General features: G+C 38.2%; 1 protein-coding gene across 1 annotated transcript in view; it reads left to right on the plus strand.

Moving 5' to 3' along the window:
* The window catches only part of SLC25A17 (solute carrier family 25 member 17), a 43,915-nt gene extending 23,050 nt beyond the window's left edge, over positions 1-20,865 (plus strand). The window contains exons 3-9 of the mRNA XM_021687709.1: positions 1,846-1,912; positions 3,540-3,691; positions 14,883-14,999; positions 15,880-16,025; positions 16,114-16,209; positions 18,235-18,317; positions 19,981-20,865. Of these exons, the coding sequence (XP_021543384.1) occupies positions 1,846-1,912; positions 3,540-3,691; positions 14,883-14,999; positions 15,880-16,025; positions 16,114-16,209; positions 18,235-18,317; positions 19,981-20,128 (809 nt within the window). The 3' untranslated portion in view covers positions 20,129-20,865. The remainder of the gene's footprint in view (positions 1-1,845; positions 1,913-3,539; positions 3,692-14,882; positions 15,000-15,879; positions 16,026-16,113; positions 16,210-18,234; positions 18,318-19,980) is intronic.
* Positions 20,866-23,738: the final 2,873 nt, after the last annotated feature.

Genomic DNA, 23,738 nt, shown 5'->3' on the forward strand with positions numbered 1-23,738 from the left:
GCTGGGGATAGATCTTCTCAAAAGAGAACAAAGAATAGGAGACACGGTGGAGCCAAACACCCACAGTCACTGCTAAATTGGGCATGTAGTCCTAGTTTGCCTCTTTTGCATTATAGGACTAGGCAACTCTCTATAATTCCTGCCTGTTTTTTCCCCAGTATTTTTCAACTTAAAATTATAAACCTGTGCCAGAACTTACGTGAAGAGATAAGAATAGATTAGCTTTGAATAAACTAATTCCTGTGTTAAAACCCTTCATGGCTATTATTATAAATTAATTTTAGAGTTTTGTGATAGGTTTTTTCATATGACTCAAAACCAAAAATATATAAAACAATGCACAGTACAGTGGAAAATCTTACTCTTATCTGCCCCTTTTCCCCTTTTCTGTCCTCTGTAGATAACATCTTTATTATTCCCTCAAATAGTCTTGCAGAGTTTCATTATGGAATAACAAGCAAATAAGAATATAGAAGTTTTCTCCCATCCTTCCACAAAAAGCATATTTGTCACACTGTTCTGTAGCTTACATTTTTCACTTACCAGCATATTTTGGATGCCTTCCAATTCAGTGCTTTGGGAGCTTCTTCATCCTTCTAGCTGTAGAATGGTTCCATACTGTAGATGCACCAGAACCTGTTTCCCCTTCCCCTATTGTAGATTCTCGGGTGGTTTCTTCTCTCTCTCTCTCTTTTTTTTTTTAAATTTTATTTATTACTTGAGAGAGAGACAGAGAGTGTGATCAGGGGGAGGAGCAGAAGGAGAGGGACAAGCGAACTCCACGCTGAGCGTGGATCCCCATGCAGGGCCTGATCCCACCACTCTAAGATCACAACCTGAGCCAAAACCAAGAGCTGGATGACCAACTGACTGAACCACCCAGGCACCCCTCTTCTCTTTTGTAGAATAGACTTGTTCATATGCTGCTTAGTTTCTGTAAGTTCTATGGGATAAATTCCCAGAAGTGAGATTGCTGGATCAAAGGGTAAGCCTGTTTGTAATTTTGATAGCTATGGCCAGATTGCCTTCTGTAGGAGTTTCCTATTCACCATCCCGAAAACCGTATAGATAACAATTTTAATTCTTAGGAAATTGTTCCATTTCTACATTTTTATGTTTTCAAAATATTCTCCAAGTGTGGGTAGGAAATGTGAGGTTAATTGAGGTTTTGTGATTTTCAGTGAGAATGCCAAGAAAAGCAGAGTTCTCATCCTTTTTTTAGTTTTAAGTAAGTTCTAGGCCCAAGGTGGGTCTCAAACTCATGATCTTGAGATCAGGAGTCACGTATTCTACCAACTGAACCAGCCAGGCACCCCAGTTCTCATCCTTTTGAGACCTTTTATTTTTTAGATTAGGAAATAGAGCACAAGCCTAAAACTTTGAAACCTTGAGTTTTCATCCTGGCTCTGCTGCCAACTACATGTGTCCTTCACAGCTTTTGGTCTGGCCTCTCCACTAACAAGGAGATGGTAATTCATTTCCTCTTTACTTTATAAGATGTTAAGATAAAAATGAGAATATGTAACTTTGAAAAAAAAAAAAACCCAAAACAAAGCCTTATGAAATATAAGATTCCTGTCACATCTTTTGCTTTGGGAATTAGGTGTTGAATTAAAATGCTTAAAGGTTCATGAATAACAGATGAGACCCAAGGAATCCTCAGTTGGGAATTTAGCACCCAGGAACAAGGAGGATTGGTTGAGTTCTGAGGCAAGTTAGGGAGCTCAAAGAATGGGGTGGGAGATTGCTCAGGTGAGGTAAATGGCATTTCAGTGAAACTTGTTGATGCTAAAGATAATAGTTCTCAAAGGATTTAGTTTAAACGTTTATTCTTTTATCTTACAGTTGATGAGAAAAGAAAGTCCAAAACTACACACATGGTGCTCCTCGAGATCATTAAGGAAGAAGGCCTGTGAGTACCACCTTGCCCATTTTGTTAGACAAAGCAGCCCGTTAGGAGATTGCTGGGCCTCTAGCACACCTGCACTCACTCTCTTTCCATTCTCGTAGACTTACAGTAGTTGTGAATCTGTAATTGCCCGACTTGTAAGTACATAATTGTTTTCATCTCTTAAAGTTTTGTAGTTGGCCATTTTGATTCTTGATCATAGAGTCTTCCATGAAACCAATGCTTTGTTTTATGTTTTATGGTTTTTTTACAGTGAGCTGAAGAAGCTGTTTAGTTCATTCCTATCAGATGCATTCAGATTATGTTGTGGGTTTTTTTTGACTTTTTATTTGGAAATAATTTCAAGTTCACAAAAAGTTGCAAAACTGAAAGCAGTACAAAGAATATCAGTATATGCTTTACCCAGATCCACCTATTATTAACACTTTTTTCCCATTTATTTTCCCAGTTGTTCTTATGTTCTCTCCCCACTTTCTCTCTCCTTTCCCCTTCTGTCTTTATCACACACACACCACACAGACTTTTTTCAGAATTATTTGAGAATAAGTTATACACCATACATCAAAGCCTTTTACCCCTTTGATGTTGACATTTTTAAAGAATATAGCTCCCCTCCCCCCCTTTTTTAAAATAAAATGTTTCTCATTTTAAGTTTGCCTCATGTTTCTTTATGATTAGACTGTGGCTATGCATTCTTTTTTTTTTTTTTTTTTTAAAGATTTTATTTATTTATTTGACAGAGAGAGACACAGCAAGAGAGGGAATACAAGCAGTGGGAGTGGGAAAGGGAGAAGCAGGCCTCCCGCCGAGCAGGGAGCCCGATGCGGGGCTCGATCCCAGGACCTGGAATCATGACCTGAGCCGAAGGCAGACGCTTAACGACTGAGCCACCCAGGCGCCCCTGAGGCTATGCATTCTTGACCAGAATAATGCATAGGTGATATTTTGTCCTTAGGATATCACATCTGGAGTCACGTATTGTCCCCCTGCCCTTCATTGGTTAATTATGATTTCTCAGATTCAGGTTAGCCACTGAATAATTTAATTTTTCCTCTCTCGCAACTATCAGCAATCTATGAAGAGAAACTTTATTTAGTAGCAGTATAGACTCAGAAATTCCTGGTTTTTCAGTGGTTTACAATTGATTACTATACTATATTATTTTGGTGTTGAAACTGTCACAGGTGGGAGCCCCTTCAGCCTGGTTCCTGTGCCTAATAACATGCCGCCATCACTTCTTTTTTTTTTTACACTTATTATGTCTATATTTACTTCATTTTCAAGTGTTGTTACCCTATAATAAAATGTGAATGATGCTATATTAACTAACAGCCATGAAGAAATTGTCTCTAATTTTACATAGTAATTTGCGGAAGGAAACCAAGGGGAGGAAACTAGTAAAATCAGTCATTGAAAGTGTGTTGTTTCTTTGGCATCATTAATGGTAGGAAAGATTTCTTGGTTTGGACAGCCTTTAGAATGTGAAATATATGTACAGTTTGGAGTATGTCGTAGTGTAGGAGTAAACTTTGAGAATATGTGAATGATGGTCAGCCTTTCCTAGGACTTTGCCCATTTCCACTAGCTTTTGTCCAGCATCTTTACATTGCTTATTGTGTTTTTCCTCTAGCCTGGCACCATATCGAGGGTGGTTTCCAGTTATCTCCAGTCTCTGCTGCTCCAATTTTGTCTATTTCTACACTTTTAATAGTCTCAAAGCAGTCTGGGTCAAAGGTCAACGTTCTACTACTGGAAAAGATCTAGTAGTTGGATTTGTTGCAGGTAACAAAGTTTTCTGAGTATAAAATTTTTTATATTTTAATATTTATCTTACGGTTCATATATTCCCTAAGAGGTTGTTTTAGCACAAAGTCATGCTACAAAGAATATAATTAATTTTCTGACTTGGCTCTCTGTGTGTATGTGTGTGTTTGGTAAAAACATATAACATATAATTTACCATTTTAACAATTTTTAAGTGTATGCTTTAATAGTAAGTTTATTTACATTATTGTGAAACAGATCTCCAGAACATTTTCATCTTATAAATGTGAAACTCTATAACCATTAGACAGCAACTCCCCCTTACCCCCTTCTCCGACCCCATTCTTTATGTTTCTATAAATCTGACTACTTTAGATGCCTTATATAACTGGAATCATACAGCATTTTTCTTTTTGTGACTGGCTCATTTCATTTAGCATAATGTTCTCAAGGTTCATTCATGTTCTAGGATGTAACAGGGTTTCTATTTTTTTTAAGGCTAAATAATATTTACTTGTATGTATATACCACGTTTTGTTTATCCATTCATCTATTGATGGACATTTAGGTTGTTTCTAACTCTTGGATACTGTGAATAGTTGCTGTTATAAACATGGGTTGTGCAAATATATCTCTTCAAGTCCCTGCTTTCAGTTCTTTTGGATATATACCCAGAAGTGAGATTGCAGGATCATATGTTAGGGGGTTTTTTTTGTGTGTGTGTGTGTGTTGTTTTTTGTCTGTTTTTTTATTTCATGAGGAACCACCATACTGTTTTCCACAGCAGTTATGCCATTTTATAATCCCACCAGCAGGGGTTTTAAATTCTCCACATCCTTACCAGCTCTTGTTACTTTCTGGGTGTTTTTTGTTTGTTTGTTTTTTGAAAAGGAATTCTATTTATTCACATATAATGTATTACTTGTTTCGGAGGCACAGGTCTGTGATTCATCAGTCTTACACAATTCACAGCTCTCACCATAGCACATGCCCTCCCCAATGTCCATCACCCAGCCACCCCATCCCTCCCACCCCACCCCACCCCACCCCCCCCACTCCAGCAACCCTCAGTTTGTTTCCTGAGATTAAGAGTGTCTTATAGTTTGTCTCCCTCTCTGGTTTTGTCTTGTTTCATTTTTCCCTCCCTTCCCTATGATCCTCTGCCTTGTTTCTCAAATTCTGCATATCAGTGAGATCATATGATAATTGTCTTTCTCTGATTGACTTATTTCACTTAGCATAATACCCTGTAGTTCCATCCACGTTGTTGCAATGGCAAGATTTCATTTTTTGATGGCTGCATAATATTCCATTGTATATATATGCCACATCTTCTTTATCCATTCATCTGTTGATGGACATCTAGGCTCTTTCCAAAGTTTGGCTATTGTGGACATTGCTGCTATAAACATGTTGGGGTGCATGTGCCCCTTGGGATCACTACATTTGTGTCTTTGGGGTAAATACCCAGTAGTGCAATTGCTGGGTCGTAGGGTAGCTCTATTTTCAACTTTTTGAGGAACCGCCATACTGTTTTCCAGAGGGGCTGTGCCAGCTTGCATTAGGGTTCCTTTCTGGGTGTTTTTGCTTTGATAATAGCCATCCCAATCATAGTGTGAGGTGATATTTCACTGTGGTTTGATTTGCATTCCTCTGATGAGTAGTGATGTTGAGCATCTTTTCATATGCTTTATTGGCCGTTTGTATATCATCTTTGGAGAAATGTCTGTTCAAGTCCTTTTCCCATTTTTTAATAGAGTTATTTGATATTTGATTGTTGAGCTGTAGGTATTTTTTATATATTCTGGATATTATTAGCCCCTTATGAGATATATGATTTGCAAGTATGTTCTCCCATTCTCTGTTGCCTTTTACTCTGTTGATTATGTTCTTTGTTGCTCAAAAATTTTAAGTTTGATATTTGTCCCATTTGTCTATTTTTGCTTTTCTGTCTATGCTTTTGGTGTCACATCCAAGAAGTCATTGCTATGTCTAATGTCATGAAAACATTTTCTGCTTTGTTTTCTTCTAGGAGTTTTATACGTTTAGGTCTTACATTTGGGTCTTTAATCCATTTAGAATAATTTTTTTAATCTTTAATTTAGAATAAATTTTTGTATGTGGTGTAAGATACAGGTCCAACTTCATTCTTTTTTGTGTGTGGATATCCGGTTTTCCTAATACCATTTGATGAGATTGTCCTTTCCCCATTGAGTGGTCCTGATACCCTTGTGGAAGATCATTGACCAAATACACAAAAAGGTTTATTTCTGAGCTGACTTGGCTTCTTGTCTTTTTAATCCAGAGAAGATAGTTTTATCCCTGTTTAGCAGTGTTCCAGAATTTATGGAAATTAAAGTCTCTCTCTTTTTTTAAAAAAAGATTTTATTTATTTATTTACAGAGAGAGAGAGCGTGCAATCAGGGGGTGGGGAGGGGCAGAGGGAGAGAGAGAATCCCAAGCAGACTCCATGCTGAGTGGGGAGCCTGACACAGGGCTTGATCTCACGACCTGAGATCATGACCTGAGCCAAAATCAAGAGTCAGACACTTAACCAACCGAGCCACCCAGGTGCCCCAAGTCTCTTTAAAAAGAAAAAGATTACAATACCTTCCCTGCTTGCTTTCCATGATTTTTATTTTACTCTTTTTTTTAATTGAGTAAACTCTACCCCCAACGTGGGGCTCAAACTCATGACCCCAAGATCTAGAGTCACATGCTCTACTGACTGAACCAGTCAGATGCCCCCCATGATTTATTTTTTGACTGAGGTCTACATGAGATGTTTAACATGAACGGGACTGACTACATAATTTGCAAGGTTTAGTACAAAATGAAAATGCAGGACTCCTTGTTCACAATTTATTAGCATTTCAAGACAGTTGGCAATGAGATTAAACCAGGCACAAGTTGGGTTGCACACCCATGAAGCCCACCATGAGTGTGAAAACAAATATGACAAAGATATTTTAGCACACAGCCCAGTGTAGTTAGTATCATAATGGTTAACGCTTTAGAGGTTCATAGGAAGAAGAGAGATCACTTTTAGCTGGGAGGGATCTGCTTATAGAAAGCCGTGGCTCTTGAACTGGGCAGGATTAGTAACTTTTGTAGATGAGTGGTGACAGTTTTCTGATGGAGAGAATGGTAGGGAATTGAGGAAATACAGGACCATGTTTACAACAGTGAGCTCTCTAATTTAGTTAGTAAGTGAAGTGAGCACAAGAACATGAGCAATAAGGTTGGAGAAGTAAACAGGAGCCAGATTTTAGAAGACTTTGGATCCTTGTCATCTGAGATTTTAAAAGCTCTAGGGAGCCATTAAGCTGATATTATGAATATTTAGTTACTGTCTGTGTCTCCTTAGTGGAATGTGAGCTCCATAAGAGCAAGTATCTTAAATATATGTACGTTTAATATATATATTTATATAATATATATTTATATGTATATTTAAGATAATAATATGTAGATATATAGATAATATATAGATAAAAAATATATGTGGGTATTTTATATATATGGCTATATATATATACACACACATACACACAGATAAAGAACAGATATATATGTTACAATTAAATGTATTTTTATATGTAGTGTATCTTATATATAATTATATGTAAGATTACATATATACATATATGTGTTAATGCATACATATATATATATATATATCATACCTCTTCTTTTTTTTTTTTAAGATTTTATTTATTTGAGAGAGAGAATGAGAGAGAGAGAGCGCACATGAGAGGGGGGAGGGTCAGAGGGAGTAGCAGACTCCCTGCTGAGTAGGGAGCCTGATGTGGGACTCGATCCCGGGACTCCAGGATCATGACCTGAGCCGAAGGCAGTCACTCAACCAACTGAGCCACCCAGGCGCCCTATCATACCTCTTCTTAGGGAGTATATATACATGTTTCCTCCTACTACTATGACTATATTCCCAGTAAGAACAATTCCTAACATGTGCTCAATAAATATTTGCTGGGTGAACAAAATATTTGTTAAATTAGTCAGAGTTTTACTAAAGAGATGGAAAGAAAGTAGATATATTTCCTATGTTTTTTTTGTGTATCCATTTTAGTCTGTAACTGAATTAATTAATTTTTTTTTAATTTTTTTTTTTTAGATTTTATTTATTTATTCATGAGAGACAGGGAGAGAGAGAGAGAGAGAGAGAGAGAGAGAGAGAGGCAGAAGCGGGCTCCCTGCTAAGCAGGGAGCCCGATGCGGGACTCGATCCCAGGACCCTGGGATCATGACCTGAGCCGAAAGCAGACGCTTAACCATCTGAGCCACCCAGGCGCCCTAATTTATTTATTTTTAAAGATTTTATCTATCTATTTGAGAGAGAGAGACGGAGCCAGAGAGCACAAGCTTGGGGAATGGCAGGGGGAGAGGAAGAAGCTAAGCAGGGAGCCCAACTCGGAGCGTGATCCCAGGCCCCCAGGATCATGACCTGAGCCAAAGGCAGATGCTTAACTGACTGAGCCACACAGGCACCCCTAAATTAATTGATTTAACTGTTGTACTTTTAGTGTTCTATTTTGTGGAATCACTTTTTGGTATATTTGAAAAATTAGTACTTTGGGAGCCACACAATTGAATAATATAAATGTCCATTTGAAATTTAAATGAGTTAATTGAAAAGTAGTTACCAGTCCAAGAGTATTCATGCCCCACAAGTTTTCCTCTTTACCAGTATGAGGCCACTGATGTGTTTTGGCTTGGTCTCTGAGCTTTTCTTCTGCTTAATACTCTCATTTTGGTCTTAGGTTGATTTAGATCTAATTAACTTTCACCTGTACCAACCTTTTTATTTTATTTTTTTAAAAAGATTTTTATTTACTTGACAGAGAGAGACATGGCAAGAGAGGGAACACAAGCAGGGGGAGTGGGAGAGGGAGAAGCAGGCCCCCCCGCGGAGCAGGGAGCCTGATCTGGGGCTCAGTCCCGGGACCCTGGGATCATGACTTGAGCCGAAGGCAGACGCTTAACGACTGAGCCACCCAGGCGCCCCCGCCAACCATTTTTTTAATTGAGTTATAATTGACGTATAACATTATATTAGTTTCAGGTGTACAACATAATGATTTGATATTTGTATATATTGCAAAATGATAGTTAACATCCATCACCACACAAGTAAATTTTTTTTTCCTTGTGGTGAGAACTTTTTTTTTTTAAGATTTTATTTTTAAGTGATCTCTACCCCCAGTATGGGGCTCGAACCCACAACCCTGGAGATCAAGAGTCACATGCTCCGCCAACTGAACCAGCCAGGCACTCCTGTGGTGAGAACTTTTAAGATCTACTCTCTTAGCAACTTTCAAATACATAGTACAATTTTATTAACTATAGTCACCATGCTGTTCATTACATCCCCATGACTTATTTATTTTATAAGTGAAAGTGTGTACCTTTTGACCACCCACCAGGCCAACTTTTACATAGAGTATAACACACAGGATTTTATTCTCTGAGGAAATGAATAAAGATTTGTAAGTAACTCAGGATAGAAATCCAGGAGTCATCATAGTGAGTGCTCTCTCACCCACCACAATCGTTTGGTCATCAAGAACCATCAGTCTCAGGGATGCCTGACTGGCTCAGTCAGTAGAGCATGTGACATTTAGTCTCGGGGTTGAGTGTTTGAGTCCTATGTTGGGCCTAGAGATTACTTAAAATAAAAAAAAGAACCATCATCAGTCTGTCTCCTAAGTATCTCTAGAATCCATTCCTTCTTTTCCATATCCATAGCCATTTCTGTTGTTGCCTCTGAAGTCTTCCTTTTTTTTTTTTTTAAGATTTTATTTATTTATGTTGACAGAGAGAGACACAGCGAGAGAGGGAACACAAGCAGGGGGAGTGGGAGAGGGAGAAGCAGGCTCCCCGCTGAGCAGGGAGCCTGATGCAGGGCTCGATCCCAGGCCCCTGAGATCATGACCTGAGCCGAAGGCAGCTGCTTAACGACTGAGCCACCCAGGCGCCCCTGAAGTCTTCCTTACTTACCTACTTTGCATAATCCTGCCTAGCTAACCTTTCTGGAAGAATAGTTTTCTAACAGTGTCATAACTCAAAGAATTCAAGTTTGAGATTTGTTCACTTGGGAAAAAAATCAGAATAGATTCAAGGATATCCTGTACAGAAGGAACCTTCTTTTTTACATAATTGCAACAAATGGCTATCTAGTATTATGTTTAATACCTGAGACCAAGTATTTGTAAAATTTTAATTTTAATATATTTTAGATTACTGTAGTTTTATGTATTGACATTTAAAAGTTTATCACTCACTGTCAAGGACTAACTCAATAACTTTCCATGAAACTACTAATTCATGAAATATATGACAAAATCTTTTAAAATTTTATTTATTTATTTATTTTTATTAACATACAATGTATTATTTGTTTCAGGGGTACAGGTCTGTGATTCATCAGTCTTACACACACACAGCGCTCACCACAGCACATGCCCGCCCCAATGTCCATCCCCCAGCCACCCCACCCCTCCACCCACCTCCCCTCTAGCAACCCTCAGTACGAAATCTTTTTTAATTGTTCAAAGCTGTTTATTTGCTGACATCTGACATCCCATTCTCCACCAGGTACACAACACCCTTGTTATTCTTTCTCTCATTGTGCTCTGCTTTTTTCCTTTCTAACTCTTACACATCTATAATCACAGTAGATTCCCCTATACATAACACAGCTAGACTGGTATGGTAGGGCAGTTAGTTTTTAAAAGTCAGTTGACGTAGGGAGTATCATAAATAGCCTACTTACCTTGTATTTTATTTTAATTTAAGATGTATAAATATATACTTTTTCATTTTCTTCAATACATGGTGAAGGCTTATTGGTTCACTGATAGGAGTTTTATGCCTTTTCTTGTACATACCCCGTACCTATAAAGTTTTGCCTACCATAACAGATTCAAAACTGACATAAGCAGGTTTGAGAAAAGACATATCATTCTCATTCACTTACACTCTGAAGTGTTTTCTGGAGTATGTGAAAGAAAGGTGCAATGGGTCTGTGTCAGTTATGAGCCTCATCTGTTATATGTCTTATCAGAGAGATGGTGGGGAACTGCTGTTCTGAAACCCAAATCTAATAATGTTATCTCCAGCTTCAAACCCCTTGATGTCTGCCACTTGCATGTAGGATAAAGTCATGGTACCTACAGCATAAAAGGCCCCCACCGTATACAGGATAAGAGCCCAACATACAAGATCTGCTGTGATACTGCTTACCTCTAGCTTGATCTCTACTGTTCCCATCCTCTCCTGGAAAACTGTGATTCCTTGAATGTACCAAGCCATTTAATGACTCCATCCTTCTACAGCTACTGTTGTCTGTCTGATACACAGTAACGACCCCACCTGCTGCCCCAAAGGATTATCCAGCTCACAATCAAAATGTGGATTGTAGGGGGCGCCTGGGTGGCTCAGTTGGTTAAGCGACTGCCTTCGGCTCAGGTCATGATCCTGGAGTCCCGGGATCGAGTCCCGCATCGGGCTCCCTGATCGGCAGGGAGTCTGCTTCTCCCTCTGACCCTCCTCCCTCTCATGCTCTCTGTAACTCATTCTCTCTGTCTCAAATAAATAAATAAAATCTTTAAAAAAAAAAATGTGGATTGTATAACAGTTGAGAGACCCTTGGTCAAATGTATTTTATAGTCCTTTATAATTCTGAGATTCTCTGATTATAGGGTCTCTTTTTCTGAAAGTAAGGAATTCTTTGGGAATTACTTTTGTGAGTTTTAAATTTCTCCTCATGTTTTCATATCTTAATACCTATGCATTCTTAGAATTAGAACCACTTTTTCTTTTCCTGCTGTGAGCCTTGTCATGTATTAAAATCACTGTAGAAATGAGTTTCATTGTCTCCAAGGAGAACTAGGAACAGTATAATTGTTATTCAAATTCTGCTTGAAACTTAGAAACTTATTACTTACTGTATTTTCATAGGAAAAAAGCTCATATAGCTTGATACCTTGGGAAGGGATTTGGGAACAGAATCTCACAGAAAATTTAAATGAAGAAGATACTTGCCATTTTTATGAAATTGGGATTTTTACCCATAACTGTTTTTGAATGCCAGTGGTGTTATTGTTGACAGTTCATATTCCTTTCCTGCCCTCCAGTCTTAAATCTGGTAAGGCACGTTTGTTCCTGTTGTGTATCAAGTTGCATTCCTTCATAGGGAGCCAAGTGGTTAGATTTATGACCTTGATCTGCCCTTTTCTTGTATCAGTGGTCATTGCACTTATTTCCCAGAAGTGCATACACAATTAGCATACTTCTTTTTTGTTTTCTCTCCTTAACAGACTCACTGCTAATAAAACTATTTTGTTTTCAAGATTTCAGAAGTAAACAGCTGTGTTCCAAATATTCCTTGAATCAGTGAATAATTTCAGTGTGTGTGTTCAGTTATTGTTCATCTCTTAATTTTGCTTCTGTTTTCTTGTAAATGATTTTTTACAAAGAAAAACGAAAGTGGAATCATTTGCATTGAAAGAAAAACAATTTCTTGTCATTAAGTAGGTAAAATATTAGTATTCCCATCTTAGAAGTGAAGTAACAACCACAGCTTAGAACTGAACAAACTTTCTACATGGGCTTATAAATAAGCAGACAACTTTATCCTTCAGCCATATCCATCATGCGTTAGTGAAGTTGGAATCTCTCATCATGACTGTTTGTAGCTTGTTTTTCTTCCGTGGAATGCTGTCCTTTACTTCAGTAAAGTTTTGGATCCTCAAATATTTTGAGTGTCTTTTCCCAGAACTCATAAAATTATGGTGATTAAAAAATACCTCTCCATCTATTTTGGCTTAGAGGATGAACAAAGTACTTGAACTTCTCAGATAAAAAGCTTCAAAATACAAATGTTTTCACAAGGACTTTATATTCTCTTCTTTAAATGATATAGTGCATTTTTATACTGGAGATTGTCCTAAGAATCCTCTCAGTCTTTCAGCTCAAAACAAAGATATATATGAAAGCAGAATTTTATTTTTTAAAAAAATTTTTTAAAGGACTCTCTCTTTTTTTTTTTTTTTTTTAGATTTTATTTATTTATTAGAGAGAGAGAGATAGCGAGAGCAGGAACACAAGCAGGGGGAGTGGGAGAGGGAGAAGCGGGCTTCCCGCTGAGCAGGGAGCCCGATGTCAGGCTGGATCCCAGGACCCCGGGATCATGACCTGAGCCAAAGGCAGACGCTTAAAAACTGAGCCACTCAGGCGCCCCGAAAGCAGAATTTTAAATGATGGTTAAATCTTAAATCTAGGCTGGATTGCCTCCGATGTGTTTTGTGGGTAATTACCTCTTGAATAGAGCATGAAAGGAATTTTGATTTCTGAAGAGTTTGTTTAATAGACAACACATTTCATTTGTTTAAAAAGGTTTTTACACTTTGCCTATCTACATTATCTATAGAAGCCTGTGATCTCTGTTTCTGAGCTCTCCTGTCTTCATCTGAAAAAAAAAAATGCAATAGACTGCTCAGTAGTACTTTCTAGTCTCATTTTTCTTGCTGTTGATTTTTCTGTCAAGTGATGTGTGCATTGCATTCAATAGGAACACATTATAAAGTCTGGGCAAGTAGGCATGTATTGATATTCTTCTATCTTGACCTCTTGAGCACTGGCACTTTTTTAAAAATGAGACTAGCAAGAATCTCTAGGTAAGGCTTTTTCAGATTATGATCAATGCCTTAAGTGACAATGCATGAGTATAGTGAGTCATAACTAAAGATGACTCCTTGTGTGTTATGTGACTCTAAAAATATAATGAATACAGCTCATAAAATTTTTGATAATGTCTTTTATTTTGAGAAAAGTGTTCTCATAATGCTCTTTTTTTTTTTTTTTTTTTAATTTATTTGAGAGAGAGAGAACGAGAGACAGAGAGCAGGAGAGGGAGGAGGGTCAGAGGGAGGAGAAGCAGACTCCCCGCCAAGCAGGGAGCCCGATGCGGGACTCAATCCCGGGACTCCAGGATCATGACCTGAGCCGAAGGCAGATGCTTAACCATCTGAGCCACCCAGGCGCCCTCTCATAATGCTCTTAAGAAAGAGATAACAAATTATCTTACTTTAGCAACTATATACAACAGATGAAAAAATAGGATTTTAATCTCTTGGCTGTTTCATCGAGCTTGTCTTTGGTTGGACTTGTGTTTTCTGAATGGTGTGTTTTGAGAGTCCTTAAATCAAAACATTGTTTCTCCTGTTGTGTGACTTTTAGTAAAAGATTTCTCTTCCTTAGGATTATGCCTCTTGGTTCTTCAGAGCCTGGCTAGAGCTAGATAGCTTGGAATGTGTGGTTGTTTACTGAGTTTGTTCGTTGGTTTATTCAATATTTATTTAATAAATATTTATAGAGTATATACTATGTGTCAGGCACTTTGTTACAACTGTATCTGGTATTTTTTTTTAATCATTCCAGGACTGATGAGGAATATTTTAATATCTCAAGATGGTGTTAACTTGGGATCATGTGTTTTCAAAACAGAAGCACCTGGCTCATTGTATTGTTCCACTCTGAGGCAACATTGGGGGACCAACATCCCCATCCTTAAGCTTGTAAGGATCATGATGCTTGCGAAGCTGTTTCAGGTGTTTTGTGATGGTTCATAACTACTGCTTGCTGCCTGCCTATCCTAATTCCCTAAGTGATGAGGAACTCTTCTCTGAGCCTCTAGTTCCTGGTGAAGCTCTTTCAAATGTCACCACTTTCTCCCACTTGTCACCCATTGTACCAAATCCATGCTCACTTAAAACCATGTAAGCTACTTACGTGAGAGTTGCAAATTATGTGTTTTATTAGATATTGTCATGGACTTAGCATGTGATCAGTAAGCCTTATTTAAAACTGTCATTTTAAAAATGTACTTAGAATTAGATCAAAATTGCTACTTTGGATGCTATATAAATTGACAAACAGATCATTTCCTGTTATGTAAGTGTGGAAAGGTACTGCTGCCAGCCATTTTGCTCTTAGCAAGGCTTCTGAATTGCTTCTAACAGTAGTGGCTTGTGTTGTACCCTGTCACAGAGAGACACCTTCCCTCAGGTCTCCCAGTAGGTCAGTGGCAGAAGTATAAATGAAACATTGGGATGTAGCTTTAACGTAAGACAGCAAAGCTTGCAAGGTTACATTTTGCTTTCCCCTTGTCTCTTCTTTCTTTTTAAAGGAGTGGTGAATGTGTTGCTAACAACTCCACTCTGGGTGGTAAACACCAGACTGAAGCTGCAAGGGGCAAAATTTAGGAATGAAGACATTGTACCAACCAACTACAAAGGTATTATTGGTAAGTGTTTGTTGAGTGAGTTCCTGTTTAAGGAGTTTCTTTTCTCTCTGTGTCTGGAATTTATTGCCACGATAATGCTTCATATCAGATAGCCTCAAATTTCCACAGGTAACGGTAAGCCTTTGTTTAGCTCATGTGTCTATGGATTGACAGGGATTTGACTCATCTAGGCTGGGATCAGCCTACACATATTCTTCTCTTGATGATGGCAAAAGCACAAGAGGACACATCCAATTGTAAAAGCCCCTGTTCGCATCTTGTTTGCTAATGTCCTCTTGGCTAAACCCAATGTCAGGACGTAGAGAAGTATGCTGTAGTGTTGGTGGGAGGGGTCAATATTTCTAAAGAATAATCTACACTGTTTCTTTTAGTGTTGTCTTTGGATATAGTTATCATTAATATCTGATGACTTTGAGTTTAATAATACTACGTTACCTGGTTCTCCTTTCCCATGTATCCTTCTTTATAATGAAAATAGTGATTTTCTTTTAAGTCATATCCTAAATAATGGATCCCAGGGTACTGTCTGTTGTCCTGGACTTTGCTGTGAAACACGTGGGCTATAAGTTCACAATTCTCTGTAAGACAGAGTTCTCAATCATGGTGGTGGTGATTACTTAGGAAAACCTGACGTTCTAATACCAGATTGTCAGGAAGAGTTGCCTGTGATTTAAGTTGGTCTGTCAATAACATGGTGACTGTCAGTGTCTGATGATTATCAAAAAGTAGTTAACTGATGAACTTGCCCCTAGACTATCATTGCAAGAAGGAAATTTTAATAGAACCAGTATGATTTGTGTTCTGGGTACATTTGAACAAAATTCACATTGTGTTCTCCGGTTAGGGGACTGTAATCAAAAGTCCTTGATTTCTTGCTTAGATGCTTTTCACCAGATCATTCGAGATGAAGGAATCTTGGCTTTATGGAATGGCACATTTCCTTCCTTGCTGTTGGTCTTCAATCCTGCCATCCAGTTCATGTTCTATGAAGGTTTAAAAAGGCAGCTTCTAAAGAAACGAGCGAAGGTAATCCCTGATTTTGAAAGCAGCAAATAATAATCTCTGACACTCTCTTTTTTGGATTGATGTGGTTTGCTGTTTCTTTGCTTTCCAGCTTTCTTCTTTGGATGTGTTCATCATTGGTGCAGTATCCAAAGCGATTGCTACCACCGTCACCTATCCTATGCAGACGATACAGTCAATTCTGAGGGTGAGTGCTGGGGTTCTCCCTCCATTTAGTCAAACAACATTCTGAAGTACATGGTTTCTCTGTTTAAAGCAATGTTAATAAAGCAATAAAGTTGTCAGTTGGTAGGCTATACCATTTTTCCATTTGTTTGATAATTGCTAAGCAGGCTGGCTATCAGCTGGTTTCCTATTTGGTTTGGAATAAAGTTTACATTTGTAATTTCTTAGGTAACATAGTGTCTCAGAAAACCCAAATGTGGGAGGAGGTTCTTTAATGACTTTAGGAATGTATAAGCTTGTTTCCTTCTCATTTAAGGAGACTTGCTTAGGTTAATCATACAAAATCAGAAGTTGATTTGTTTAGTTCATTCAGGAGGAATTAATGATTTAGTTTTTCTGAAGTACTTTCAAATTTCTGGGTTTTTGCATTCAGTTATTCATTCATCAAAATATTTATTAAGCACCCACTCTGTGTGAGGAGTGGGTATACATGGTGGGTAAAAATAATAATCCCTGTCCTCATGGAGGTAACAGGAAAGAATAAAATGGTAAATAAGCAAAATAAATAGTTAATTATAAGTTGAGAAAAGAGCTATCAAGGAGATGAACTGCATTCTGTGATTTGGTAGAGAGGGGCATGTTGCGGATCTTCTTAGACAGGGTGATTAAGGATTGGGCTCCTCTGAGGAGGCATATATAAATATCAAGACTTAAAGGAAGATAAGGACCCAACCATCAAAGAGCATTCTAGGTAGAGGGAACATGATGTGCTAAGAGCTTGGTGATGACTGAGAACTGAACAGAGGCCACTCTGGCTGGAGAGTGGCTCAAGATGAGATTGGAAAAGTAGCAAGGAAGGCTATAGATGAGGATTCTAGATTTTATTCTCACTTGAGTGGGAAGCCTTTGAAGGGCTTTAAACTGGGAGCAATGTGATCTGATTTACAATTCGAGAAGATTCCTGTGGCTGTTGTGTGGTGAATTGGTCCTAGGGTTAAGAGATAAGGGTGGGAGGGCAATCAGGTAGGAGGCCATTTCCATAGTACAGGTGAGAGGTGATGGTGCCCTACACTAAGGTGGTAGCAGTGGAGAGGAGAGATAAGACGTGGACAGATTCATGATCTACTTTGCAGAAAAAATTCAAAGTATTTATTGATAGATAAAATGGCGGTGATGGTGAAAAGAAAATTTTTTTTTAAGATTTTATTTATTTATTTGTCAGAGAGCAAGCGAGCACAAGCAGGGGGAGTGGCCGGCAGAGGGAGAAGCAGGCTCTCCGCTGAGCAGGGAGCCCAACGTGGGGCTCGATCCCCGGGCCCTGGATCATGACCTGAGCTGAAGGCAGACACTTAACCCGCTGAACCACCCAGGCGTCCCAAAAATATTTCAGTTCAAAAAATGTATTACCTTCTGTTAAAAGTGTTTCTACTGATGTGCTATTTTTAAATTGGTACTTAATATAAGGGAATTCAGCATCTAAATAAGTGTATTTTGATACTTTTATAATGTAAACATATAATGTGAAGAGCTTAGATTGTAGTGGTTCTAACTGATTAGTTTATAAGAACTTTCTAAAGGACTAGAGGGTAAGCCATACCATCAATATCTAAATCTTCATTGTGGGCATGTTTGTTTTCTTTTGAGGGAGTATTTTCCCCATAATTCTCTGAAGTAAAAATTCATGCTTGCTTCATTGAAAAATATTTATTTATTTATTTATTTAATTTATTTGAGAAGAGAGAGCAGAGAGAATGGCAGAGGGGGAGAGATAGGGAGAGAGAATCTGAAGCAGAACTCTATGCTGAGCACAGAGCCTGACGTGGGGCTCGATCCCATGACCTGAACTGAAACCAAGAGTCGAACACCCAACCAACTGAGCCACCCAGGCGCCCCGAAAAATATTTCTTATTTTCATTTATTTCAGTGAAAAAGAGAAAATTCATGAAATCTGCATACTCGGGTATTTTTATTACTGTATACTATAAGACATTACTCCAACATAATTTCCTCCGCAGGTAGAAATTGATCTGTTTTTCTTCTTCCCCAGTTTGGACGTCACAGACTAAACCCAGAAAACAGAACACTGGGGAGTCTTCGGAATGTTCTCTATCTTCTTCACCAACGAGTAAAGTGAGCTTTGTAGATGCTTCACATTCTGTCCTGTCTTTCAGCAGCCATCTCTGCCAGGGAGTGGCTGGATCTGCTTAACTTGTACTACTGCCTTGGCAGCAGCAGCCTAGAAACCACTCCTTGCACACTGCTCAGACATTTCTCATTTTAGGGGCTTAGTGCAATATGGCAGCATGTGGGGAAGTTACGGAAAAACTCCAGGTCTTTATTCTTTGTGACTTAGAAATATCCAGAACTCCTTTAGAGAGGGAAGCCTGCTATCATCTAATGTAGAGACTGTTCTGCCTTTAGCAGTGCTGCCGTCAGTGGCTTAGCCTGCGACCTCTCTCAGAGATAGAAATAAACAGCTATTGGAGCGCAGTAGTCATAGTGAGAAAGGGAGGGGGCAGTAGGAAGAGTAACAATAATTATTGTAATGATGACAACAGTGCTGATGAGTGTTTGCTTTGTGGTAGACACTGAGCTCCGTACCTCAAACGGGTAACCTCGCTTAATCCTGACAGTGGCCCTATGAAGCAGGTCCTTTTATCGTTTCCCTGTATCATTCCATTTAGAGAATCTCAGGGGCTTCAAATAAGTCAGGGGCCTCCTTTGAAGCAAAAGCTGCCATAATTTTATAACTGTTCCTAGATATAAGATATTTTGAAAGTAAATAAATTTACTATAAAAACAATATGCTTGGGATAAAAAAAATCAAAGATAAAGAATTGGTATAAAGTTAAAACTAAATGCTCACCATACCAAGTATTGGCAAGAATGTGGAGCAACCAGAACTTTCCTGTGCTGCTGGTGGGAAAATAAAATGGTCCGACCATTTTGGAAAGTTTGTTATTTTCTTCAAAAGTTAAACATACAACTATCATAGGACCTCACCTTTCCTCTCAAGTTATGTACTCAAGAGAAATGAAATATGTCTGTGCAAAAACTTGTACACAGATATTAATAGCAGTTTTATTTGTAAGAGTCAAAAACCGGAAACAACACAAATGTCCCATCATTGAGTGAGTAGACACACAAGTTACTATCTATCTACACAGTGGAATACTGCTCATTAGAAAGGACTTACTAATACATACAACCACATGGGTGGATTTCAAAATAATTATGCCATGTGAAAGAAGTCAGACAAAAAAGAATTCATACCATATGATTCCACTTATATAAAATTTAGAAAATGCAAATACAGTATTCCCCCCTTATCCACAGTGTCCCTTCCCATGGTTTCAGGGATCCACAGTCAACCACGGTCTGGAAGCAGATGATCCTCCTTCTCACTTACCGTCAGAAGGTCAATAGGACCTAACGCCAAGTCACGATATCTGCATCATTCACCTCACTGCATCTCAAAGATATAAGAGAGAGAGGGAGAGACCACATTCCTGTAACTTTTATTACAGTATATTGTTATTCCATTTTATTATTAGCTATTGTTGTTAATCTCTTACTGTGCCTAATTTATAAGTTAGACTTTATGATAGGTGTGTGTGTATAGGAAAAAAAATAGGGGGTTCAGTACTAACCTCAGTTTCAGGCATCCACCGAGGGTCTTGGAACATCTTCCCTCGGGGATAAGTGGTAGCTATGATAGCCTGCTTCTTTGATCCAGGAGTTGACTTTTATGAAGAAAACCTTTTATTTTTTTTTCAAACCTCTTTTCTTTTAGGCGTTTTGGAATCATGGGACTCTACAAAGGCCTTGAAGCCAAACTGCTACAGACAGTCCTCACTGCTGCTCTCATGTTCCTGGTTTATGAGAAACTGACGGCTGCTACCTTCGCAGTTATGGGGCTGAAGAGTGCCCGCAAGCACTGAGACACCTCACACTGCAAAGTGCAGAAAGATGCTCAAGATGGGGGGTTCCTTCTGTGTGAAGGGAAGTGATTCTCTTTTTATTCTTGCTGTGTGCACCATGAATTTTACCCTCATTAGCTGGAAAAGCGTCTAAGGGTAAACATGGAATATAGCCAGCTGGACCTGTCCACAACTTAATTTTTATGATGGTTGGTTGTGAATTTTGTGGGGGAGGTTAGTCTAATGGTTGCACAAAAAAAAAACCATTATTGAAAACCTGAAGATGGAAGTTTGTGGGTGTTTATTGTTTTTCTTAAGGTGAATGGACTATTGCTCACATGTGTAATCTTTTCCAGTTAAAATCTTTCTTAAATTTACCAGCTGTTCTTTTCCTCTGATTCTGGGGACACATTTAATACCATATAATTCTCCTCGTATACTTTTGTATGTTTTAATCTTGGTATTTTCCTCACTAAAAATATTATGATTGTTCCACAGGCATGACTTGAACTTCTTTCCTCCTGCTTAAGGAAAGGTGTCTCCTTTAGTACATGAGCTATTTATTTTGTGGGAGAAATGAAAATGATTAATCCCAAATGATTCTCTTATAAACTATTTGTGAACATCACTTATTCATTAGTATTTGACATAATTAAAAATATTTATTTTGAATCAGCCCTTTCATTACAAAAGGCTTGAAGTTTTTATGTTCATCCATACAAGCCCCATCAAGTCGAGTCCCAATAAACTGTCAACATAGAAGACATTTTAAAAAGATGCCTTTATTCGGGTACCACATTGGGTTTACAACTAGCTCGTAAAAATCATAGAAAAGGGAGAAGGAGCAGGTACCCTGTTTAGGCTCTGGAATATTCTCTCCCTTTACAAAGTCCTGGTGGAGGCTATCTCTTTTGAGTATAAACATCTGATTGAGGTTATTTCTATTTGGAAACATTTCTTATAGTCCTACTATTCAAAGTGTATGCATCAATCAGCAGCATTGACATCACCTGGGAGCTTGTTGGGCACGCGGTCCCAGACCTTCTGAATCATAGTCTGAAGTTTAACAAGATCCCCAGGTGATTCATACTCACATTAAAGTCTGAGAGACCTTAGAGCCCCTGACTCAACAGAAGCTATGATTGGTTTCAATGATAGAAACCAAGACAAAGATTTTTCTCAAAGGAAAGTTGGACTAATGGATTAAATAAAAAACCCCTGAGAAAACTGAGTGCCCCACATCATCCTTTACTTTCGCCTCATAGCACGTTTGAAGGTGGTTGGACTTTTATTATGCAGCTAGGGGTGAATTTAGGCCTCTCAAGCCACCCGAGAAGCAAACTCCGAGAGGTCATTTGAGAATAGCCCTTTGGGTTCCTGTGACTTAGTTTTTGTCCCTATAACAAAATGACAGGCTTTTCATTTATAAGTCTAATTCAGTTGGAGTCAGAGAGAGGAACAATGAAGTGTCTATGGACTCCAGTATTTAGTTCAGTTTTGAAAGTGGAAATTTATTTCTCTTATTTCCTCTGGTCCCTGTGGTAATTTAAAAATAGGTGATTATCAAGCTCCTGATAATTGGAAGACGGTTGTGTTGTTCTAGAAAGCAAGATTTAGGAGGGGCTCATAATCTGGGAACTAGACTGAACACTCGTCCCCTATTGAAGACAGAGAATTGGCCTCATTACTACCTTCTATTTTACTTTAAGGTTTGTGTGTGTCTGTGGTAAGGCTTGGGTGGGAAGCACAAAACTTACTTTGATTTTTATGCAGGAGAAGAATGATAAAAGTGTAATGTGTGTGATTTTGTTGTTTTAATTATGCAGTGCACTTTGGAAACTGAATTTTGAGCTCAGGTTGGTATGTTAGAATAATTTCCAAGTCAAATTATATAGTTAAATGAAGTGTTTATGATGTGAAAATCTATTTGATGCTTCTTTTTTCTGATTTTATGAGCGAACAATTTAATACTGAGGTTTTATGCTCCCTATGAAAGGAAGCTTACAGACTCACTAGTTGAAACTAGGTAATGACTCACCCAGTTTTGTAAAACCTTTGATTAATAATAAGTTATTTGAGAAGACTAAGGAGCTGAAGTGTATACTGCAGAAATGGAAATTTTTATTTTTGATTCCTCATGCAGTTTCTCTAGAATGTGAGGATAAGAGCCTTTGGGGTTATATTAGTGTCGCTGCAGTAGAAAATTTAATTTCTGTAAGTATTTAATCTGTGTTTTGAAGTGGACACTGATATTTCTACCCTCCTCTATTTTACAATTAAGTTTGAAATGCAGAAACAGGATTGACAGTAAGAACATAAGCAGTGGGAGCTAGAATCTGGGGTTTTATTCCCAGCTCAACCACCGACTGACTAGCACATTACGTCATCTCCTTATGCTTCAGCTTTCTGATGAGTGAAGATAATACTCACTACCCACTTGAGAGGATGTTTAAGAGCTAATGATGTCAACTAAATCCCTTTATGATCGCCAGAGAGGGAAAATCTGAGTGAAACTTTTGACTGTGCCTAGATTTATATAGCAGTTTTTCTTAAAGCTTCAGCACTTTCTTATCTTACAACTCCCATATCTCTGGGAAGGACAAAGAACAGTGTCCCATTTAAGGAACAAGGAAATCGAGACAGAACTATCAATTGACTTGCCTCATTGGAATCAGGACAAGAGTTGAGTTTCCTGCAGTCAAGTGTAAGGATGAAAAGAATGAATTCTGGAATTAGACCTAGGTTCAACTCTGGCCCCACTCCTTACCAGCTGTGAGAACAAAGTGATTACTGAACTTGTATAAAACTCAGTTTCCTCAACTGTGAAATGGAGGTCTTGATAAACCTACCTGTGATTGTGAGGATTAAAGAGATCATATATATAAATTGCTTAGCACAGTGCTTGCCACGTGAGAAGAGCTAGATAAATGTTAGCAATGACTTTTATCATTATATGATTATTACTGTCGAGGGGGCCGGCTGTTTGAATAGATCACAGCAGTGAGTGGAAATCACTCTGGGTTTTGAGCCAGACCTGGCTTCAGATTTTCATTCTGTTGCTTAATAGCATCCTGGCCACAGACAAGTTGCGTGCTCACCTTTCTGAATCTGTGTCTTCATCTGTCCGATGGAAATGATTCCCTCACAAGGCTGTAATACATGTACAGATATCTATATAGAGATATATATATCTTCTTTAATCCTCAGAACAGCCTTGCAAGTTAATCCTTTCTATTGGACAGATGGAGAGATATATATGTGCGTCTGGCACAGTACATGAAATATATATATATGCTTAATGCTGGTTTTTATATTGAGATATATATAACATTATATTAGTTTTGGGTATACAACATAATGATTCGATATATGTTTATATTGCAAAACAACTACCACAATAAGTCTAGTTAACATCTGTCACCAAAATATCCATCAGATAAATGCTGTTTGAACCAAGAAAATCAGCTAGGTTTTACTTTGGGGCAATCTTTCCTCTTTCCATTGGTTTGAATTGTGGCCATTTCTTTTCTGGGAGCCTTATCGGTGTATCTCCTCAAAAGAGAAGTCAAAACCAGTAATTTCATGTTTTGTTCAATATTCAAATTAAGCCCCCCAAATATTGATCTGTTAA

This window comes from Neomonachus schauinslandi, chromosome 5 (genome assembly GCF_002201575.2).
Source record: "Neomonachus schauinslandi chromosome 5, ASM220157v2, whole genome shotgun sequence".
In the NCBI taxonomy this organism is placed as follows: domain Eukaryota; kingdom Metazoa; phylum Chordata; class Mammalia; order Carnivora; family Phocidae; genus Neomonachus; species Neomonachus schauinslandi.